The following is an 18,037-nucleotide window of genomic DNA, read 5'->3' on the forward strand; positions in this document are numbered from 1 at the left end:
AACAAGAGAAGCCACCGCAATGAGAAGCCCATGCACCACAATGAAGAGAAGCCCCCGCTCGCTGCAACTAGAGAAAGCCCATGCAGCAACAAATACCCAACACAGCCAAAAATAAATAAATAAAATAAATTTTTTAAAAAATCTGTGTAAGATATGAGATGGGGCCAAGCCTCACTCTTTTCTTCCAGTTGTTTCAATACTATCCGGTGAAAGTCTATCCTTTCTCCATTGAATTACCTTGACACCTGTGAAAAACCAATTGACCATATCTGTGTGGGTCTGTTTCTGAACTGTCTGTACTGGTCCATTGATCTGTGTCTGAACTTTCACCCATCTCACACTTCAAATCAGGTACTGTGAGCCTTCTGTGTTCTTTTTCAAAATCACCTTAGCTATTCTAATTGCTTTGACTTTGGCTGTAGCTTTTAGGATCAGCTTGTCTCCATTTACAAAAAAATCCAGGGGGAGTTTGATGGGGATTATGTTAAATCTATAGATCAATCTGGGGAGAATTGACATCTTAACAGTAAAATTTTCCAATCATGAACATGGTATAGCTCTCCATTTATGTAGGTCTTCATTGATTTCCTTCATCAGTCTTTTGTATTTTTCATCATACAGAGCCTACATATATTTTTTAGATTTGTACCTAATTATTTCATTTTTCAGATGCTATCATAAATAATAGTGGGTTTTTTTGTTTTTTTAAAATAAATTTATTTTATTTATTTTTATTTTTGGCTGTGTTGGGTCTTCGTTGCTGCGTGCAGGCTTTCTCTAGTTGCAACAAGCAGGGCCTACTCTTCCTTGCGGTGCACGGGCTTCTCATTGCGGTGGCTTCTCTTGTGGAGCATGGGCTCTAGGTACGTGGGCTTCAGTAGTTGTGGCGCGTGGGCTTAGTTGCTCCGTGGCATGTGGGATCTTCCCGGACCAGGGCTTGAACCCATGTCCCCTGAATTGGCAGGTGGATTCCTAACCACTGCACCACCAGGGAAGCCCTATCATAAATAACAGTTTTTTAAATGTCACTTTCCAATTGTTTATCACCAGTATACGAAAATACAGTTCATGGTATAATTTACTCTGTAGCCTGTGTTCTTGCTAAACTCATTTATTAGTTTTAGGGTTTTGTGTAGATTCCACGTGATTTTCTACATAGACAATTATGCTCTCTGTGAATAGAAACAGTTTTATTTCCTCCTTTCCAATGTGTTTGCCTTTTGATTTTTTCTTGTTTTATTTTGTGGCTGGAGCTTCCAGGACAATGCTAAACAGAAGTGATGAGTGCGGACAACCTGGCCTTGTTCCCAGTCTTAGGGGGAAAACATCCAGTCCTTTGCCATTAAGTATGGTGTTAGCTGTGGGATTTTTGTAGATACCCTTTACCAGGTGAAAGAAATTGTTGTATTTCTAGTTTGCTGAGTTTTTTAAAAATCATGAATGAATGTTGAATTTTATCTCTTGCTATTTCTGTGTAAAATGATAATGTGATTCTTTCTCCTTTAGTGTGTTAATATGATGAATTGCACTGATTGATTTTCAGATGTTGAACCAGCCTTCCTTCCCCAGGAAAAACTCCACTTATTGTGATGTATTACTTTTTGTATATTGCTGGATTTGTTTCGCTAATTTTATTTTTTTTAATTAATTAATTTATTTTTATTTTTTGGCTGCAGTGGGTCTTCGTTGCTGCGCGTGGGCTTTCTCTAGTTGCATAAAGCAGGGGTTATTCTTCGTTGTGGTGCGCGGGCTTCTCATTGTGGTGGCTTCTCTTGTTGCGGAGCACAGGCTCTAGGTACGCAGGCTTCAGTAGTTGTGGCTTGCAGGCTCTAGAGCGTAGGCTCAGTAGCTGTGGCACACGGGCTTAATTGCTCCACGGCATATGGGATCCTACTCTGCGGACCAGGGCTCGAACCCATGTCCCCTGCATTGGCAGACGGATCCTTAACCACTGCGCTACCAGGGAAGCCCTGTTTTGGTAATATTTTGTTGAGAATTTTTATTTTTAATCTATGTTGATGAAGGAGATTGGTCTGTAGTTCTCTAGACCAAGCGTACATGGAACATTCACCAAGATAGACTATATTCTGGGCCACTAAACAAACTTTAACAAAAGTTTGAAATCTTTAACAATATAATGGAAGTCTCACAAAATATGTTCTCTTACATCAGAGTTAAAGTAGTAATAACAAAAAAACACATTTTAAAATAATCCATCAGACAAAAAGGAAGTCTTATGGGAAATTAGAAAATATTTTGAACTGAATAAAAATAAAATGTATCAAAATTCATGGGATGCAGCTAAAGCAGTGTCTAGAGGAAGACGTGCAGGATTCCATGCTCCCAATGCAGGGGGCCCAAGTTCGATCCCTGGTCAGGGAACTAGATCATGCATGCCGCAACTAAAAGAGCCCACATGCCTCAACCAAAGATTCTGCATGCCACAACTAAATATCCCACATGCCTCAACTAAAGATCCTGCATGCCACAACTAAAAAAAAAGAAAAAAAAAAAGAGATCCCACATGCCGCAACTAAGACCTGGTGCAGCCAAATAAATAAATATTTTTAAAACATTTGTATCAGAAAAGAATGAAGTTCTCAAATCAATAATCTAAGCTTAAAAAAACTAGAGAAAAAAAAAACAGAACAAATGAAATAATAAAGAGCAAAAATCGATGAAATAGAAAACATAAAACTAGTAGAATAAAACCAAGTTAGTTCTTCGAAAAGGTCAGTAATATTAATAAACCTCTTATCAGACTAACCAAGAAAGGGGAAAAATTATCAGTAACAGAAATGAAGGTGGGACTCTATAGAAATTGAAAGAATAATGAAAAGTAGGCTAGAAAAACTCTATAGCTGGGGCTCCCCTGGTGGTGCAGTGGTTAAGAATCCGCCTGCCAACACAGGGGACACGGGTTTGAGCCCTGGTCCAGGAGGATCCCATTTGCCGCGGAGCAGCTAAGCCCGTGCGCCACAACTACTGAGCCTGCGCTCTAGAGCCCACGAGCCACAACTACTGAAGCCTGCACACCTACAGCCCGTGCTCCATGAGAGGCCACTGCAGTGACAGGCCTGCGCACCACAACAAGGAGTGGTCCCCGCTCACTGCAACTGGGGAAAGCCCACACGCAGCAATGAAGACCAACGCAGCTTAAAAAAAAAAAAAAAAAAAAAATTACTTAAGCTAGCCTATGAAGAAATACAGAACCCAAATCGTCCCAAATCTACTTAAGAAACTGAACTTCATAGTTAAAAACCTTGCAATTTAGAAAATTACAGGACAAGATAGTTCCACTGGGGAGTTCTTCCAAACATTTAAGGAAAAAATACCTGTCCCTGCTTTTAGAAGTCTCTCCGTGTGCCCCTTAGGGCCATCTTCATACACACACACACACAAAGATGGAAAATAAAAGAAAAAAGCAAACAGTGCAGCTTTGTGTGAACAGCAGTGTTTATGTAGGAGGTGTGACCCCAGGTCAACCCCAGTTCTTCCAAGAGTGACCACAGCCATTGCTCTGAGGTGGCTGTACACTCTGCAGGCAGTGGTCATGGCAGGGGGGAGCTGACATGGGTCACACAGGGACCCGATGCTGGAAAGGGCCCCATCCTGCTGGACGAGAAGGTGTGACGCTGCTTAGTACACCCCCCCTACCCCCGCTGAGAGAGGGATCTGAGCTCAAAGACCCAAGCAGTGGTTCCAAATCCACCCCAAAATCCTTGTTTCTGAGGGCAAGGCAGGCAGGGGTTTCCCCAGGGGACCCCGAGGTCAGCACTTGTAAGGCCCTGTGCCTGCCTGCTGCTATAGGAATTCAAGTCCAAATGGCCAGTCTCTGGCCAAGGAGACAGCGGGGACAGGGGGTAATGACTGAGGTGGCCCTGCGGTCCTCCTCTCAGGATTGTCGTCTGGAAACAGCAGAAGCTCGGCTGGGGGCCGGGCCTGGGCTCAGCCTGCAGATGGGGCCTGTCTCTCCCTGGTGCCCCTCTCTGTGTGCCCGAGAGGACCCTGGGGACTGAGGACAGTTCCAAGGGGTGTCTGGTCTCTGAGCTCGGTCAGCAGGCCTTCCCTCCCACGCCCTCCAGGCAGGCCACGCCATACCACCCACCCCACTGTCCTCCCTTAGGATCCCTCTGGCAAATGGGAAAAGCGGGCGGTGTACTCATCCTGCCAGACCAGATGGCTGTGAGGTGGGAGACCCGGCAGCCCAGGGCCCGCCAGCTGCCAGTCTCAGCGAGCACTCAGCTCCTCATTCTGTGCCCGTCCCGCCCTCCCTGTGTGTCCTGCGGGCTGCCTGGGGGGCTGCTCCTCGGCCATCACACCCACAGGGTGGGCTGTGGGGGGGGTCCTGCCCCCCAGCAGAAAAATGGGGAACCCACCTCAGGGACAAGGTTGGGGAGTAGCCCCCATGGGCAAGGACGACCCCTTCCAGCAGTGCCGGCCTGGCTCTGGCTGGTTCGTGGACTCCTGAAACATTATCTGTGTTTTACTGGTGGCTGTTCTCATCACTGGGTGGGCTGTCCATTCTGAGCTTGCCTGGCTGGGTGGCTGTCCGCACCAATGCCTCAGTGGGTGAGGGGAGGAGGCCAGAGGAGGGTGAGGCCGACTGCAGACACCTGAGGGGAGCCACTCTTTGGTGGGACACAGAGGCTGTGGGCACATGGGGACAGCACAAAGTCACAGGGTCCTAGGAGTCAGGGGCTGGGGGACACAGAGACTCTGCAAGTGGCCCAGGCTGACAAGATCATGAGTTTAAGAATGCGAAAGCTGATGGCTCAGAGCCAGAAGGCTCTTTTGCTGCCACTCTCTGTGACAGTGTCCAGGGAGCCTGGCAGGCTGGGAGGGGCTCTTCTGCAGCAGTCCCGGCCCCCACCAGGCGGGGACAGGCCACCAGTTCCATGCCAGCAAACAAGGAGTCACAGCTATCCCCGGGGCCCGGGTCAAGCTCTGGCCCTCCCTTTGCAGTGTCTGTGCCGAACGGGCCCCGCTCCGATCCAGCCCCCTGCTCTCTGGAACCTGCCAGTCTGGTCTTGGCCTCCCTGGCATCCGCATGGGCTGGAAGGGGGCAGCCGTCCAGGGAAGTCGGGGGCACAGGGCCGGGCTGCAGCCCCGATGGGGGAGCAGTGTCCTTGGGCGAAAACAGAGCTGAACTCAGAGGCTGCAGGAAGGCCTGGCCCTCGGTGAAAGGCAGGGTGTCGGTCAGCAGGTCTGACGGGCCCACACGGGCGACTGCGGGGCCAGGCTCGGCTGGGGGCCTCCGGGCAGGGGGCCACTGTCGGCAGGAGGCTTCAAAGTGTCTCAGGATCTGAACGAGGGAAGAAGAGGGGAATCAGTGAGGGCTCCTATGCTCCTCCAGGAATCTCAGAGGACAGGGCCCTGCCGGTTCCCTCCTCAATGCCACTGCCCAGAGCAGGGGGCAGGGCCGCTAGCCACTCACAGCTGTCCTCGTGTCATTCCCCCAACTGCAGCGCTCCTGCTCCCCACCCGCTGTCACACAAATGGGCACTTTCCCGGCATCGAGCTGCCGTGTGACCTGCCAGAGCGGGAGAAGCCCCCCGGTCAGGTGCCACACGAGCACCTGACACACACGCGGAGAGAACAGACGTGTCTAAACCCCCTGGTCATTCCCGCCTGCCAGACTCCTGGGTCCTTCCCAGGTTTTAGAAACACCACCGTGACATGCCCACAGTGTGTTTCGTGTGTGACAGGTTTGCCAGTGCTTTGAAGAAAGGCAGTTTAGGGACAGGTGACTAAGGCTCTGAATCTTCAGCCACCACAGAAGAAACCAGAAGCCGAAGGATGCCAAGAGCGGGCGGAGATGCCGGGGCCTGGCTGCTGCCGAGGGGCCCCCAGCGAAGATTCCCGGGGGGCTCCCCACATTCATCAGTGGAAAGAGGACTCAGACGAACGGAACCCTTTCTGTCCTCCTGAAGCTGGGGACCTGGGAGCAGAGCTCAGACCCACGAGCTGTGACCCAGAGTGCAGAACAGAGAGAGAGATGCATCCAAGCAGTCGAGGAGGGCTTCCCACAGGAGACGAGCCATGAGGGAGAGCGAGTCGCCCGAAGGGCAGAGCTGCTGGGCAGAAGGGCAGGGGAGCATGGGGGTCCCAGGAACGGGAAGAGGCCAGGCCCCCGACCGCTGTTCTAAGGGCATGACCTGGCCCTCCTGTCCAGCAAGGGCAGGAGGGGCGGGTCTAGGGAAGGCAGTGGAGGGTGGGGGAGACGGTGTGGGGCTGCCGAGGTGTCCTGCGCCCACTTCTCTGGGTCCCAGAGGCTGCCCACCTTGGTGGCCTTGTTGGTCACGGGTCCGGGGCTGCCCACGCTGAGCTCCTGCAGCCGAGGCCGGGCAAGGAGCAGGACTCGCTCCTGGGAGAGCAGGTCGGTGCACCCGAGGGAGGCGATGGCACCCAGGGCTCTCTGTGGGGCGGGCTTGACGTCAGCAGGGTCCACCCCCAGGGAGGTCTGTCTGGCCAGCTCCCTCCCTCCTCTCGGCGCTCAGCCGAGCTGGGTGGTCCACCAGAATCCCGTGCTCACTCCCCCCTCACCCACCGCCGCCCCCGCTCCCCTCCTCACCATCTGCACGCACTCGCTGGTTGCGCCCAGGTGGCGGACGAGCAGCTCCAGCACGGCCTCACAGTTGAGGAGTCCACACCTGCATGAAGGGGGCACCGGGCAGTGGGGCTGGGCCGGCAGAGCAAGAGGGGGGCGGTGTGCAGAGCCAGGGCGAGGGGCGGCGGGGGCGCAGGGCTGGGGAGCCTGCAGTGGGTCAGGGGCTCACTCTTTGACGAAGTGCTGCACCTCCTCTCGGCTCAGGAAGCAGTGCGGCCCCCGTGTCACGGCCCGGACCAGGCTCAGCTCCTGCTGGCAGTCACTCAGGGTCACGGCCTCGACCCTGTCGGGGGCACGCAGGTCAGGAAAGAGGGTGGGCTCCACCCATGCCAGGAGGGGTGAAGCCTTTCTGGGTCAAGTCTCCCCCATCAGGGTAGGACCCTGGAGCAGGGCAGGGAGGGGTGCCCTGGGGTGCTGGCTCACCTTTCTGCCAGGTCGCTGGGTGCCCGGCTGGCCCCTGAGGGGCTGTCACTGCCCGACGGACTACCTGAGTCTGAGGCCTTGCCCAGGTCGTCATTCTCCTGGGAAGAATCCTGAGAGTTTGGGCTGCTGTCCAGCTCATCCCAGCCGCCTCCGGCCTGCCCAGGCTGGTGTCTCATGGCTGGAAGAAACAGTGACCAAGGGTAAGACTTTTGTGGGCCTCAGATTGGCCCCATGTCCATCTTCCCGGGAGCCCTGGACGGGGAGACCAAGGGAAGGGCCTGGGGGCTGGGTCCCGAGATGTGGACAGGGCGGCCGCCTGGGCTCCTGCTCCAGGAAACACCAGGCGAGAGGAGACGGGGCAGAATGGGGCACATTCTGACTCAGGACCAGGGTGGGGGTCCCACATGGGACACGCCTGGCCTGGAAAATGCAGGAAGCAGCGCCAGGCACCAGAGGCCAGGCGGGAGGCAGGATGCGCAGGGCAGCGGGCTGGGGCAGTGGGGCAGCGCCCAGGACAGCAGCTCTAAAATCCCAGTGAGCCCTGACATTCTTCCTTCGAGCGGGACAAATATGACAGCAGCTTCTGGGGAAGGCGGAGATCACAGACGGCTGCCCCTCCTTCCGTTCTTACGGCTCACCACTAGAACGCACGTGCCACGGAGCCTGGCCCCTGAGGAGGGCTTCCCGGTTGTCCCTGGGCCCTGATGGGCTGCACAGCCGCTTGAACGCGCTGGGTGAACGCACAAGAGCTGGGGCTGGGCTCCCGTCCCAGCTCAAGTCCTGCTTCTGTGCCTGAGCAGCTGGGATCCTGGGCGGACCCCGCCTTCTTGTGGGGCCTTACCACCCAAGCTCCCACCCAGAGCAGACTGACAGAGACGTCCAACAGTGTGGGGACAAGATAGCCACCACAGAGGCCCCAGGGAACTTGAGTCGCGTGCGCGGCTGGCTCTGCGGGGGTTCCCACGTGGCCAACGGAGCGTGCTGGCTCTGAGAGATGTCGTGGGACTGGCAGGGTGTGGCTCGCACCCCCTCCCACCATGGGTGGGCTGCTTTCTTCCTCCTCCCCCATCAGCTCCGGCCTGGCCCGAACAGGTGACAGGAAGCCCAGGGCCCTGGGAGGGGGAAGCCAGACACCCCCAGTGGAGGAGTCTCGCTGGATACCTCGGGCACCTGGGCCGGCCCTGGGGAGAGGGTTCCTGGGGGTTGGGGGGCCGAGGCTGGCTGAAGGTGTCACAGCCGGCTGGTAGGCGTCACCTCGCAGAAGGGACCTCTGGGAGCTGGGGCTCTCAGGCCCAGGGCGCATGGCGCTGGCCACCATCTCTGCGGCCTTCTGGATGGTGGACAGGAAGGCTTCGCCCGCAGAGCCTGTACCAGAGACAGAGAGGAGACGGCACAGTCCCTCTCAGTCCTGCCCCGTTTTCCCAGGATGAGGTACCCCTGGCTGCTCCCTACCCAGGACTCGGGAGCAGGACACAAGCTGCAGTCACAGAGCAGAGGCCGTGTGGAGGGACAGGGTCCTTCCGGAAACTTCTGTGGTGAATTCACTTCAGTGCATCCTGGCCCCGAGGTACCTGGACGCTCGGCAGCTTACAGCAAAGCTGTGCCACTGGGCCCCCTGGGTCCCCGCCTCGGAGCCGGGGGGCACCTAAGGTGCTTGTCCTGAGAACCACAATCTCCGTGGCCGCTTAAGGAGTGCTCACGTCCAGGGCTGGAGGGCCTACCCACGTGAGTGCCCCATGGAAGGTGATCCGGTGGTCACCCCCAAATTAGGAATGGGCAGGGCCTCTGAGACAGACCCCCTTTAGGAATCAGAAGTGCCAGGGAACTGGGAGCCATGACCAGACAGTCAGCACAACAGCTTGACACAGCCCAGAGCCCATGAGAGGCTCACGTGGCCCTGCTGGGGCCTCAGGCTCTCCCAGCAAGCAGGGCCGGCACCGGGCCTGCTCTAAATCACCTCTGTCACAGCCGGGACCACCACCCTCTGCCCTTGGCTCCTTGAAGGAGCCAGCGCTGGGGGCCCAAGTGCAAGGCTGACCCTCAGCCTGGCTTCTCACCTGTCGGTTAAACAGAGCGGCTGCACATGCCCTGCCGCCCCAGGGTGGGAGGGAAGTCAGTCGGGGGCGCACGGGCCCCGCCCACCCCGCGCCCGGCCCCTCACCCCCACAGCACTCACCTGTGTGGCCCCGTTCCTTGCTGTAGCCAAAGCCCTGTAGGGCGCTCTGGGGCCTGGAATGGGAGCCCATGCCTGCGGGGAGGTCCATGTCAGCAGCAGCGGGGACCCCCACCCTCAGCCCCGGATACTCAGGGGAGGAGGCCGTGAGCCCCCGCAGAGTGGAACCCAGTGATGGGGCTGGACGTACTTGCATACCTGCTGGAGGCAGGGCCCTGGGCGGCTGGGAGGGAGGCAGAGGTGACAAGGCGTCCGAGAACAAGGCAGCCCCCAAGTCCTAGACAGAGGCAGAGGACACTCAGCACCACCACACATCCGCTGTCCTCGCGCCCACCCCTCTGCTCTGCACCCCTGCCCCCTTCTCCTCTGAGGGCCACACACAGGCGCTCCCGTCCCGCAGCAGGAGTGGAACCAGAGTCCTGGGCGGGAAAAGCAGGGAGAGACCTGGGTCCTGGGCTCACCTGGGCAGCCGCCCGCACCTTCTGGTACAAGCTGTTCCCGTGGAGAGGATCCGGGGGTCCTGTGAAAACTGCGGGACAGAGGCAGAGGGGAGCAGAGCTGAGCTGGGCTATGCCAACCACCCCGAGGGGCCCAGCCTCAAAGCCCACCCCCGACACAGGTGGTGAGCCTCGGCCCCGCCCAGCCCCCCATGAAGCCCCTGCTCAGCACCACCCCCCAAGTCCCTGGGGGCTTCCTAAAGCACAGATGCACCACCGTCCCCAGGCCTGAGGTGGCTGTGCCCTCACAACCCCTCGGCTCCCCCTCGCCCACACCCACAGCGGCGAGGCTGCAATCCAAACTCCAGAACATCATGGGCTGCATCGCTCCCTGACCCCACTGCCGCCCCTCGCCTGAGCTCCTGCACCTGCGACCTAACTGCCTCCCCTCAACCCGTTCTCCACCCAGAGGCAACCAGAGGAGGCTCTTGTCCAATTCAAAACACTTAGAGCTTCCAGGGACTCAAAGATGATAAAACTCAAGTTCCTTATCACGCCTGAAAAGTCTCCTGCTCACAAAACTTCAGATGTGGTAAATCAAATGAGCTTAAATCTCATTAAACCACTCCGGGCTCTCCCTGCCGCAGGGCCCCTGCACTAGCTGGAAACACCCTTATGCCTGGCTCCACCTCATCCTTTCAGAGCTGAGAGGAAGAGCGGGGCCTCTCTGTTTCCTCTGTCCAAACACATCTCACTTTTCACCCATCTGGTGCTGTCTCCACCCTGGCAGGCCAGCCCCGGGGTGTGCAGACCACGGCCCTGCAACCAGGTAGGGCGGGCACCTCCCTGCCGTCGTGCCACAGCTCCCACCCTCCCTGTGGGGCCCAAGCCTCGGATCGCAGGGGACCCCCGCCTGGCCCCCAAAGTAGGGCCGTCCTCTCTGTGTACCCTTCCTGCTCCCAGCACCATCTCTTCTCACAGCCTGTGCAGGCCTATCTGGGCACCCGTCCTCTGGGGGCAGTGCTCAGAGCTCAAGAGATTTTGGTGCCAACAGAAAACCACGGTTTGCTGTCCCCGTTCTGCTTCATCTGCCCTCTTTGGAGACCAGGATAGAGGTGACGTCTGGCACCAGCCATGGTCACATGAGCTGCCCAGCGGGACAGACCCATTCTGACCAGCTGGCTGGTGAGTATGAACCAGTCGTGCTGCTTCAGAGCACAAGCTCCAGGGAGCTAAGCTGTGACAAGTGCACCCCCAGCCCCCTGGACGCCTCTGGGCATCTGCTGAGTCATGGTCTGTGCCCGCTCCAAGGCCATTCCCTGTCTCCAAGGCGCTGGCATAGTGGCCCAGGGCCCACGGGCAGCCCAGCCCCACCCTGGCCTCAGTCCTGCCTGCAGTAAAGGGGGGACAGTGGATCTGGGGTGTGGGTGGGATAAGTCCCAGCACCTGGCGGGTGGGACTCACTCGCTAACTGCTGAGGGTCTCCTACAAGCAAGCAGTGGCCAAGGGACTCAGCCTCTCCATGGCACTGCCCTCTCAGGGACAGCTTGGCGGGGTGAGTTCTTGCCTGAACACCAAGGCCTTCCTGTTCAGTTCGCCCCACCTGAGGAGAAGACCTCAGGCCACGTCCCCACAAGTCCTTGTTAACAAGAGATGAGAGACGCACGGACACCTCCGGCCTGGGGGCGAGTGAGGGATGGGGCTCCACCCCAGACCCACCTGTCGCCTGGATCACGACAGGCCAGAGCCCCACCTCTCCCGACGGCCTCACCAGTCCCGCCCTCCCACAGCCCTTCCAAGAGCGGAAGGCTTACTAGGGCCCTGAGGAGCAGCCCTGGGGAGAAGAGAGAGCCCGTGGCAAGGACGGCAGTGCAGACGCTTGCCGAGCGCCCACCGTGTGCAGGGCACAAGGACAGGAAAGGTCCAGGCCGCAAGGGCCTGGCAGGGCTCACGGACAGACACCAGTCATTCTGCACAGTGCGGTGAACACAGGGGAGGAGCAGGGGGCTAAGCGCAGCGAGGGCTCGGAGGAGCCCCCAGCGGAGCTGGCCTGGCCCTGCGGGGAGGAGGGAGGGTCCTGCACGGAGGTGCTGACAGCAGAGGACAGGGTGGGCGGGGCACAGGGTGGGGAGCATGAGTAAGGGGTGGGGAAGCGGGGGCCAGGGTTAAGGGATCTGGCCAAGACCTGCCCTGGCCACCCTCCTCCCTGCACCTCCGTTGGGCTGTGCCGGCGCTGTACCTGCGGCTTCCTGGATGAAGGCGGGGTTGCGCTTAAGGATGAGCAGGAAGGACGAGGAGCCATGACCACACAGGTGCAGCATGATCTTCAGTACCTGGGGGAGCAGGCACGTGGGGCAGAGCTGGGCCCAAAGAGTGGCACCCCTCCCGACACAGCCACCCGCGCCCCCGGCTCATCCCTCCCCTCCAGCCTCACCACCGGGGGCAGGACTGGGCCCTAAACTAACCCCCAGGAGGGTCTGTGGAGCCGCTCACGGACTCACCTTGAGCTTCACACGGCCAGAGCCGCTCTGCAGACGGCTCAGCAGGTACTCCAGGAGGCACTGGCTGCTGCCCAGGGACTCGTGGGAGATCTCTGGGAGGCGCTCGGTTAGGGAAGGGGCGAGCTGACCCTGGGCCGCACAAGGCCGCTGGCCTGGGAGAGAAGCCAGGCCTTCCTGCCATCACGCTCCTTAGTGTGTCCCCGCAACAGGCACCCACCCCAGGCCCTGGTTTCAGGAGCATCGGGCTTCTAGGGTCTCCTGAGCCCTGTGTCATCAGTAGTGTGACTTTCAGAGCCTGCTCACACCCAGCTACTATGGTAAAGGAGCCGTGGCCCGCTCAGGGTAGAAGCCCAGGAACCCTGCTCCAGGGCCCCCACATGTGTCCACAAGGAAGGATACTGGTGATCTCCTCAAACAGGTAGCCTGGACATGGGACGTCGTCATCCGACGTTCCCTTCAGGAGAATCGGGAGCTGAAAGGGAGGGAGAGCCCTGCCCACAGTGAGTGGCCATGCACACAGGGGGCCCCCGGCCACCAAAGGGGCCACCCATTCCTGAGAGGGGCCACAGGAGCCCTCGTTCTCGGGGCTCCTGGGGGTACCAGTCTCCACACATCTCGTTGTTGGCATGCCACAGGGTGAGGGGACCCAGAGAGGACAGCTATGGTCCTACTGGCCACAGGAAGCCTGCAGGAGCCCCCCCTTGTGGAGGTCAGGATGAACACCTGGGAAGAGGAAATGGGTGGTGGTCTCCATGGTAACAAACCCTCTGGGTCAGGATTCGGCATGGGCCCCAGACCCCTATGCTTACAGCTGCACAACTTAAAACCACCTTTAGTTTACCTACTTACTGACTGGCAAAAAAAAAAAAAAAAAGCCCTTGGGGTCAGCCCCCTTCCCACTTCCCACACAGGGCACTGGGAAGATTGCATTTTTCCAGAACACAAATCAGCTAAGTGACATAACCATTCAGCCTGACCGACCCACAGCTCCACTTCTATGAAGGGACTCCACGGAAACAACCCAAAGCAAGAACAACCAACTTAGTTGTGTGTCTCACGTTTACCTGTTAGCACAAACGCCTTTACATTAAGAGCTGACTCAGCACAAAGACGTATAGCTTATAGGGATAAAAACCAGAAACACCTGTTCCACATCATTGAACATCTGGGGGGGTACGAGCCTCAGTGTAGACAGACTTCAGGTGCACTCCATGAGGCGATGGCCACAGAAACGGTTTGCCTGAATGTCACATGAGGCTGTGTGTACACACTGCTTAGCTATTTGTCCACCAAGACCCAGAGGGGAGCTGGCAAGGTCTGCAGAACCGTAGAATGTTTGGCACGTAGCGAAATCTCTGCTCAAGAGAACTGACTGGGCTTCTGGCAGCACGAGGGTGAACCTGGCATCCCCCCACCCCCATCCCCACCGCCTGCCTGAGGAAGCTCGAGGTGCCAGGAGAATTTACTGTTCATTCTGGTCTATACCTGGTGACAGACCCCAACCTCCCTTTTTTGACCCTGGACATTGGGCTGGTTCAGGGTCATTTCAGGAGCATTTTCTAAGAAGAACCTACAATTGTGAACACGGACCTCCTACAACTCGGGAGTATCTTTCTCAAGGACGTGAAGGCCACTCCTCGAAATGTAACCACCAGGAAGGACAGGGCCTGTCTCCCAGTCGCTACGGGACGATGGGATCCTAGCTTCTGTAACCACCAGCTATCAGCACAGCAGCCGGTATCCCGTGGACACTGCCCAACTGCCTATAATTTTTCACTTGAGCTCCACCCTTCCCTCCTTCTGTCCTGAAAACTCTCAGTCCTCTCTGCACAATTTGGAGTGGAGCTCAGGGCTTCCCCCACTGCCTGAGCCACTGAATAAAAGGTTTTCCCGTTTCCCGGACCAGTGTCTGGTTGTGTTTATCTTGGACAGAATTTGGGGTCACTATATTTCCTTTCCTGTAAGGCTATTGATATTTTAAGTTGGGTAAGAAAACAAAAATTGGGGTCCCACAGCTCTCTTCTCCAACTTGGATTTTGTTCAAGGGGGGTCTCACTGTCCCCAGTGGACCTGACAAACGGGTGGCCTGACCTGCCCCCTCAACGTACGTGCTGTGGGGTCCCCCAGCTTTGGGAGGGGCCGAAGAGTAGGAGGGGAGAGGAGGAGGGGTCTGGTGTGTAGGAGGGGACGGAAGGGGGTGGAAAAGAGGAGAGAGAACAAGTGGGAGGGGCCGGGGGACGCCGAGCTCAGGAGCAACTGGAGAGCCCGGAGCGCGGGGACGCCACGAGGGTCGAGCGGAGCCAGGGAGGCGGCCGGCTCGGGCCAGGGGCGAGGCCAGGAGGCGGCGCGCGGCGGGGCCGGGGCCCCCCGCACTCACCCGGTGCAGGAAGCTCAGGCGGTCCCGCAGCGGCACCGTGACCGCCATAGTGCCGGTCACCTTCCGGCCCCGCCCAGCTCCCGCCAGGCCCGAGCCCCTTCCAATAACTGCGCGGGTCTGACCCCGCTGGCCAATCACTCGCGTGAGGCGGGCCCTGCGGCTGACTTCGGGAAACAATTTGCACGTGAACCAATCCAAAGTCCAAGGACAAAGACAGACGAAACCGCGAGCCAATTGCAAGGCTCTGGAACACCAGGAGCGGTTCCGGAGGAGAGGAGGAGGCGAGGGCTGAAGCCTGGCCAATGACAAAGCGCAAGAAAGGTTGTGGGCGGAAGCGCCGACCTATCAAGCTGTTGGGCGCCGGAAGAGGCTGGACCTAAGATGGCGGCGCCCACGGGTGCCAGGAAGAGCTGCTCATGTCGGGGAACGGAGCGGTGTGGGGTCGCGTGCGAAGCCGCCTCCGCGCCTTCCCCGATCGCCTGGCGGCCTGTGGGGCCGAGGTGCGGAGCCGTCAGGCGGGGCAGGAAGGGCCGCGCGGGGCGGGGTGCGGGCTGGCGGGGTGGTGGTGACTGGGGAGCGGCGGCGGGGTCTGCCCGGGTGACTGGCGGGCGTGGGGGCCGCCGCGACCCTCGCCCGTCCCCGTCCCGCCCCCAGGCCGCGGCCTACGGCAGGTGCGTGCAGGCGTCCATGGCCCCGGGCGGCCGCTTGAGAAAGGATCTGTGCGCGCAGGAGTTCGAGGCCTTACGGAGCTGCTTCGTTGCCGCGGTAGGTGGGCGCCGGCCCCGCCCGGGGAACAGACCCTGGGAGGCTGGGACCCACGTGCCCGCGCGGGACCTCCGGCTTCCTTTCCTTCTGGGTGCGGTGCTGGGCGCCAGCAAGTGCTTCAGACGCGGCACACCCTCCATCAGCCGGTGCGACCCCCGCCGCCACGGAGCTCGCGTGCCCGTGTCCGTCAGGTTGGGGTAACACCACTCTCAACGTGTACCCGCCAGTGCCTAGTAACCCTTTGCGGGACTGTTGCTGGTGGGGGGTCCCGGCCCCTGCTGTCTTAGTTTCTCTGTGTTTAGGACCCCACGTGTGTGCTGTGCGTGGGCAGTTACAACCGGGCACCCCCGACCCCCCCCTTCCTTTCGACTACCCCATTTCACAGAGGGTGAAAGGAGAAAAAACGAGTGTATCTTAGGTTTGTTGTCATGACCAAGGTTACAGAGGCTGAGAAGTCCCCCACCCAGCCGCGCTGGTTGGTTCTCACTGGCGCAGAAGCGGGGTGTGGTGACAACAGTGTGTTCCTTCTCTTGGCTCTGGACTCAGTTCTGCTTCTAACCGTTTCGTAGCAGGTGGTTTCTGTTTCTGAGCTGTGGCGTTTTCTGATCCTCATCTGATCAAACGCTATGCCAGTGAAAATAGGCACTGTGCACAAGTAAAGATTTATGGTGTTGTGTTTATGCACTTATTATAAAGGATGGGGAGGAAGTAGGGTTGGAAGAGACCCACACCTGACCAAGGGAGAGGAGCTCTCTGGGGAACCGAGATGGGAGTTCCAGTCTCTCAAGAGGAGGGTGTGGAGACTGCCTGTAATGAGGCTTTAACACAGGGTTTTGAGCTGGTGCCCAAGGTGTCACGGCCTTGGGTGCCCCTCACTCAGTGGGTCTGGGGTGGGCCACGATGCCAGTGGTCAGCTCTGTTCGCCAGAGCTGCTGATCTCGAGAACTGGACCCGAGAGGGGGCAGTTGGGTCAGCCTGGCAGAATTCAGGGAATCCAAGGATGTTCCAGGATGGCTGAGAATGCGTGGGCTATCCCTCATTTCCTGGAGGGCTCAGAGAACTCCTTGCACCTTCCTTGCCATCATTGTGGCTGGGACGTGTGACCTCAGCCCTTGTCACCAACCTCTGATCCGGCGTGTGCCCTTCACCCAAGCTGCATGTGTCCCTTGGACTTGCTTCCTGCCTCTTGGCAGCTTCCCTGCTTTACTTAGAGTGTTCCCTTGGGGAGGGGACAAACCTTCATTCTGTGGTCGCTGGTTGGAAGGATTCACATGTGAGATAAAGATCACACACTTCTGGCCACGCTAGGCTTTTCTCTACCGCCTGTGGTTAGTCAGGAATCACCCGTTACAGGTATCTGGTCATCTGTGATTCCTTACGCTCCTTTGTCCTGCCCCCGGGAGCATGTCGCTGCCTCTCGTGCCATTTTCCGCTGAGGGTGACCTAACTGCAGGCCCTGGGCACTGGAAGCTCAGAACAGGGAACCTGGGGGTTTCTCACCTAAGAACACAAGCCGGTGAACCCATTTTTGCCCACTCTGCCTGGACCCTGAGACTCCACGGGGCTGAACGAGGAGGCAGAGGGTTCTGGGCGCCACTTCCAGCTCCGTCCCTGGGAGCCCTGTCCCTAGGCAAGTGTTTCAGCATCTGTGACCTCAGAGTTTCCTCTAGAAGGGGGAAAACTAAACGTAACTCGTTGGTGGCCCTGCACAGTGCCTGGCACAGGTGGGCATGGCTTTGAGGCCACAGAGCAGGTTGAGCTCCGTGGCCTGTGGAGGTGGGAGCAGAGACCCAGCCCCAGGGGCCCCCTGCTGCACATCCACGGCCAGGCTCTTTGTAAGTTATTTGCCAGAAGATGGCATTTGGTGTGGTAGTTTTCTTACTTTAGAGCCACGTCTAACTTGAAAACCCATTCAGACAAAGAACTTTCTCTTCCAGGCCAAGAAGACCCTGGCAGGAGGCCGTTAGGAAGAACTGCGAGCTCCACTCCACGTCCCCGGGTGTGTGGTGGTACTGATGGCTCCGAGGGGCAAATGTCTAAAACCTCAAAAGCTCTTGGGGCTAAAAGGACTGGAAACACGTTAGGCGAGTGCAGACAGAGGGGAATGGGTTTTCCAGCCTTGCTCACTTAAGGATTTGGGGGAGAATAAGATGCAGTGAACCCACAATAAAGACCAGATCAGATGCTGCAAGATCTATTTTGTCGTCTGCAGGGTGAGCGCGTGGGCCATAGAACACCCTGCCTCTCGAGTCTCATTTTTTAAAGAATTCTCACCCAAGGCCTGTCGTCTGAGTCTAGCGAGGCCTCTAGAAGTAACTACCGATTTACAGCACGGACCAAAGAGAGAAGAGCGACACCATGAGGGAAAGGTCCCCGCTGTAGGAATCTGATACCGATGGTTTTTTCAGACTTGGAGAGGAAAAAAGGCGGGGGTTGCTCTTCCAGACTAAGGCATGAGTCGAGGGAGGGTCCGGTTTAGGAACCCAGTAGTGAGACCCTCCCCATGGGGTCGCCTCCCCACCCTTCTGCAGCCTCTGGAGTCCAAGCCCAAGCCCATCCCTGCCAGGCTCCTGCTGGCTCTGGTTCCGCCTGTCATCCTGAGATTAAGGTTAGGCCGCAGCAGCGCCCCTCCCAACCTGCACATGCGCAGTCCAGGGAGACCTGGCAGGACCCTGGTGCCATGGCCTGAAGATTCCAAGGTCCTGAGTACCGCCTGCTGGGCACGTGGGGACTGTGCTCCCAGAGCCCCCT

The 18,037-nt window shown here is 57.9% G+C and overlaps 2 protein-coding genes across 6 annotated transcripts; one reads left to right on the forward strand and one right to left on the reverse strand.

Moving 5' to 3' along the window:
- Positions 1-3,438: 3,438 nt before the first annotated feature.
- On the reverse strand, positions 3,439-14,635 carry TEPSIN (TEPSIN adaptor related protein complex 4 accessory protein). 5 transcript variants are annotated; one of them, XM_059909114.1, is made up of 13 exons: positions 14,522-14,635; positions 12,544-12,616; positions 12,145-12,236; positions 11,883-11,976; positions 9,668-9,735; positions 9,405-9,483; positions 9,210-9,281; positions 8,204-8,398; positions 7,034-7,211; positions 6,780-6,893; positions 6,575-6,653; positions 6,284-6,418; positions 3,439-5,305 (listed from the first exon to the last, which is right to left on the reverse strand). In XM_059909114.1, exons 1-13 carry the CDS (start codon positions 14,567-14,569, stop codon positions 4,745-4,747), a joined length of 1,788 nt encoding a protein of 595 aa, XP_059765097.1. In that variant the 5' UTR covers positions 14,570-14,635; the 3' UTR covers positions 3,439-4,744. The 5 variants fall into 5 exon arrangements, with proteins under 5 accessions (XP_059765097.1, XP_059765100.1, XP_059765096.1 ...); XM_059909117.1 differs by having other exon boundaries at positions 8,288-8,398; positions 14,522-14,634; XM_059909113.1 differs by having other exon boundaries at positions 8,195-8,398; positions 14,522-14,633.
- A 248-nt stretch (positions 14,636-14,883) lies between these two features.
- On the forward strand, positions 14,884-17,477 carry NDUFAF8 (NADH:ubiquinone oxidoreductase complex assembly factor 8). The gene is made up of 3 exons (XM_059907119.1): positions 14,884-15,021; positions 15,176-15,286; positions 17,224-17,477. Exons 1-3 carry the CDS (start codon positions 14,938-14,940, stop codon positions 17,251-17,253), a joined length of 225 nt encoding a protein of 74 aa, XP_059763102.1. The 5' UTR covers positions 14,884-14,937; the 3' UTR covers positions 17,254-17,477.
- The last annotated feature ends 560 nt before the right edge of the window (positions 17,478-18,037 follow it).

Source organism: Balaenoptera ricei, chromosome 20 (assembly GCF_028023285.1).
Source record: "Balaenoptera ricei isolate mBalRic1 chromosome 20, mBalRic1.hap2, whole genome shotgun sequence".
Taxonomy (NCBI): Eukaryota; Metazoa; Chordata; class Mammalia; order Artiodactyla; family Balaenopteridae; genus Balaenoptera; species Balaenoptera ricei.

What these genes read in the sequence shown, in the direction of transcription:
- NDUFAF8 (XM_059907119.1), top strand. Translation starts at nt 14,938, where the DNA reads ATGTCGGGGAACGGAGCGGTGTGGGGTCGCGTGCGAAGCCGCCTCCGC. An exon ending in TGGCGGCCTGTGGGGCCGAG is followed by an intron (nt 15,022 to 15,175) that starts GTGCGGAGCCGT and finishes TCCCGCCCCCAG; the next exon opens with GCCGCGGCCTACGGCAGGTG. An exon ending in GGAGCTGCTTCGTTGCCGCG is followed by an intron (nt 15,287 to 17,223) that starts GTAGGTGGGCGC and finishes TTTCTCTTCCAG; the next exon opens with GCCAAGAAGACCCTGGCAGG.
- TEPSIN (XM_059909113.1), bottom strand. Translation starts at nt 14,569, where the DNA reads ATGGCGGTCACGGTGCCGCTGCGGGACCGCCTGAGCTTCCTGCACCGG. An exon ending in CCTGTTTGAGGAGATCACCA is followed by an intron (nt 12,237 to 12,543) that starts GTATCCTTCCTT and finishes AGCGCCTCCCAG; the next exon opens with AGATCTCCCACGAGTCCCTG. An exon ending in CAAGGAACGGGGCCACACAG is followed by an intron (nt 8,399 to 9,209) that starts GTGAGTGCTGTG and finishes TCTCTGGTACAG; the next exon opens with GCTCTGCGGGCGAAGCCTTC.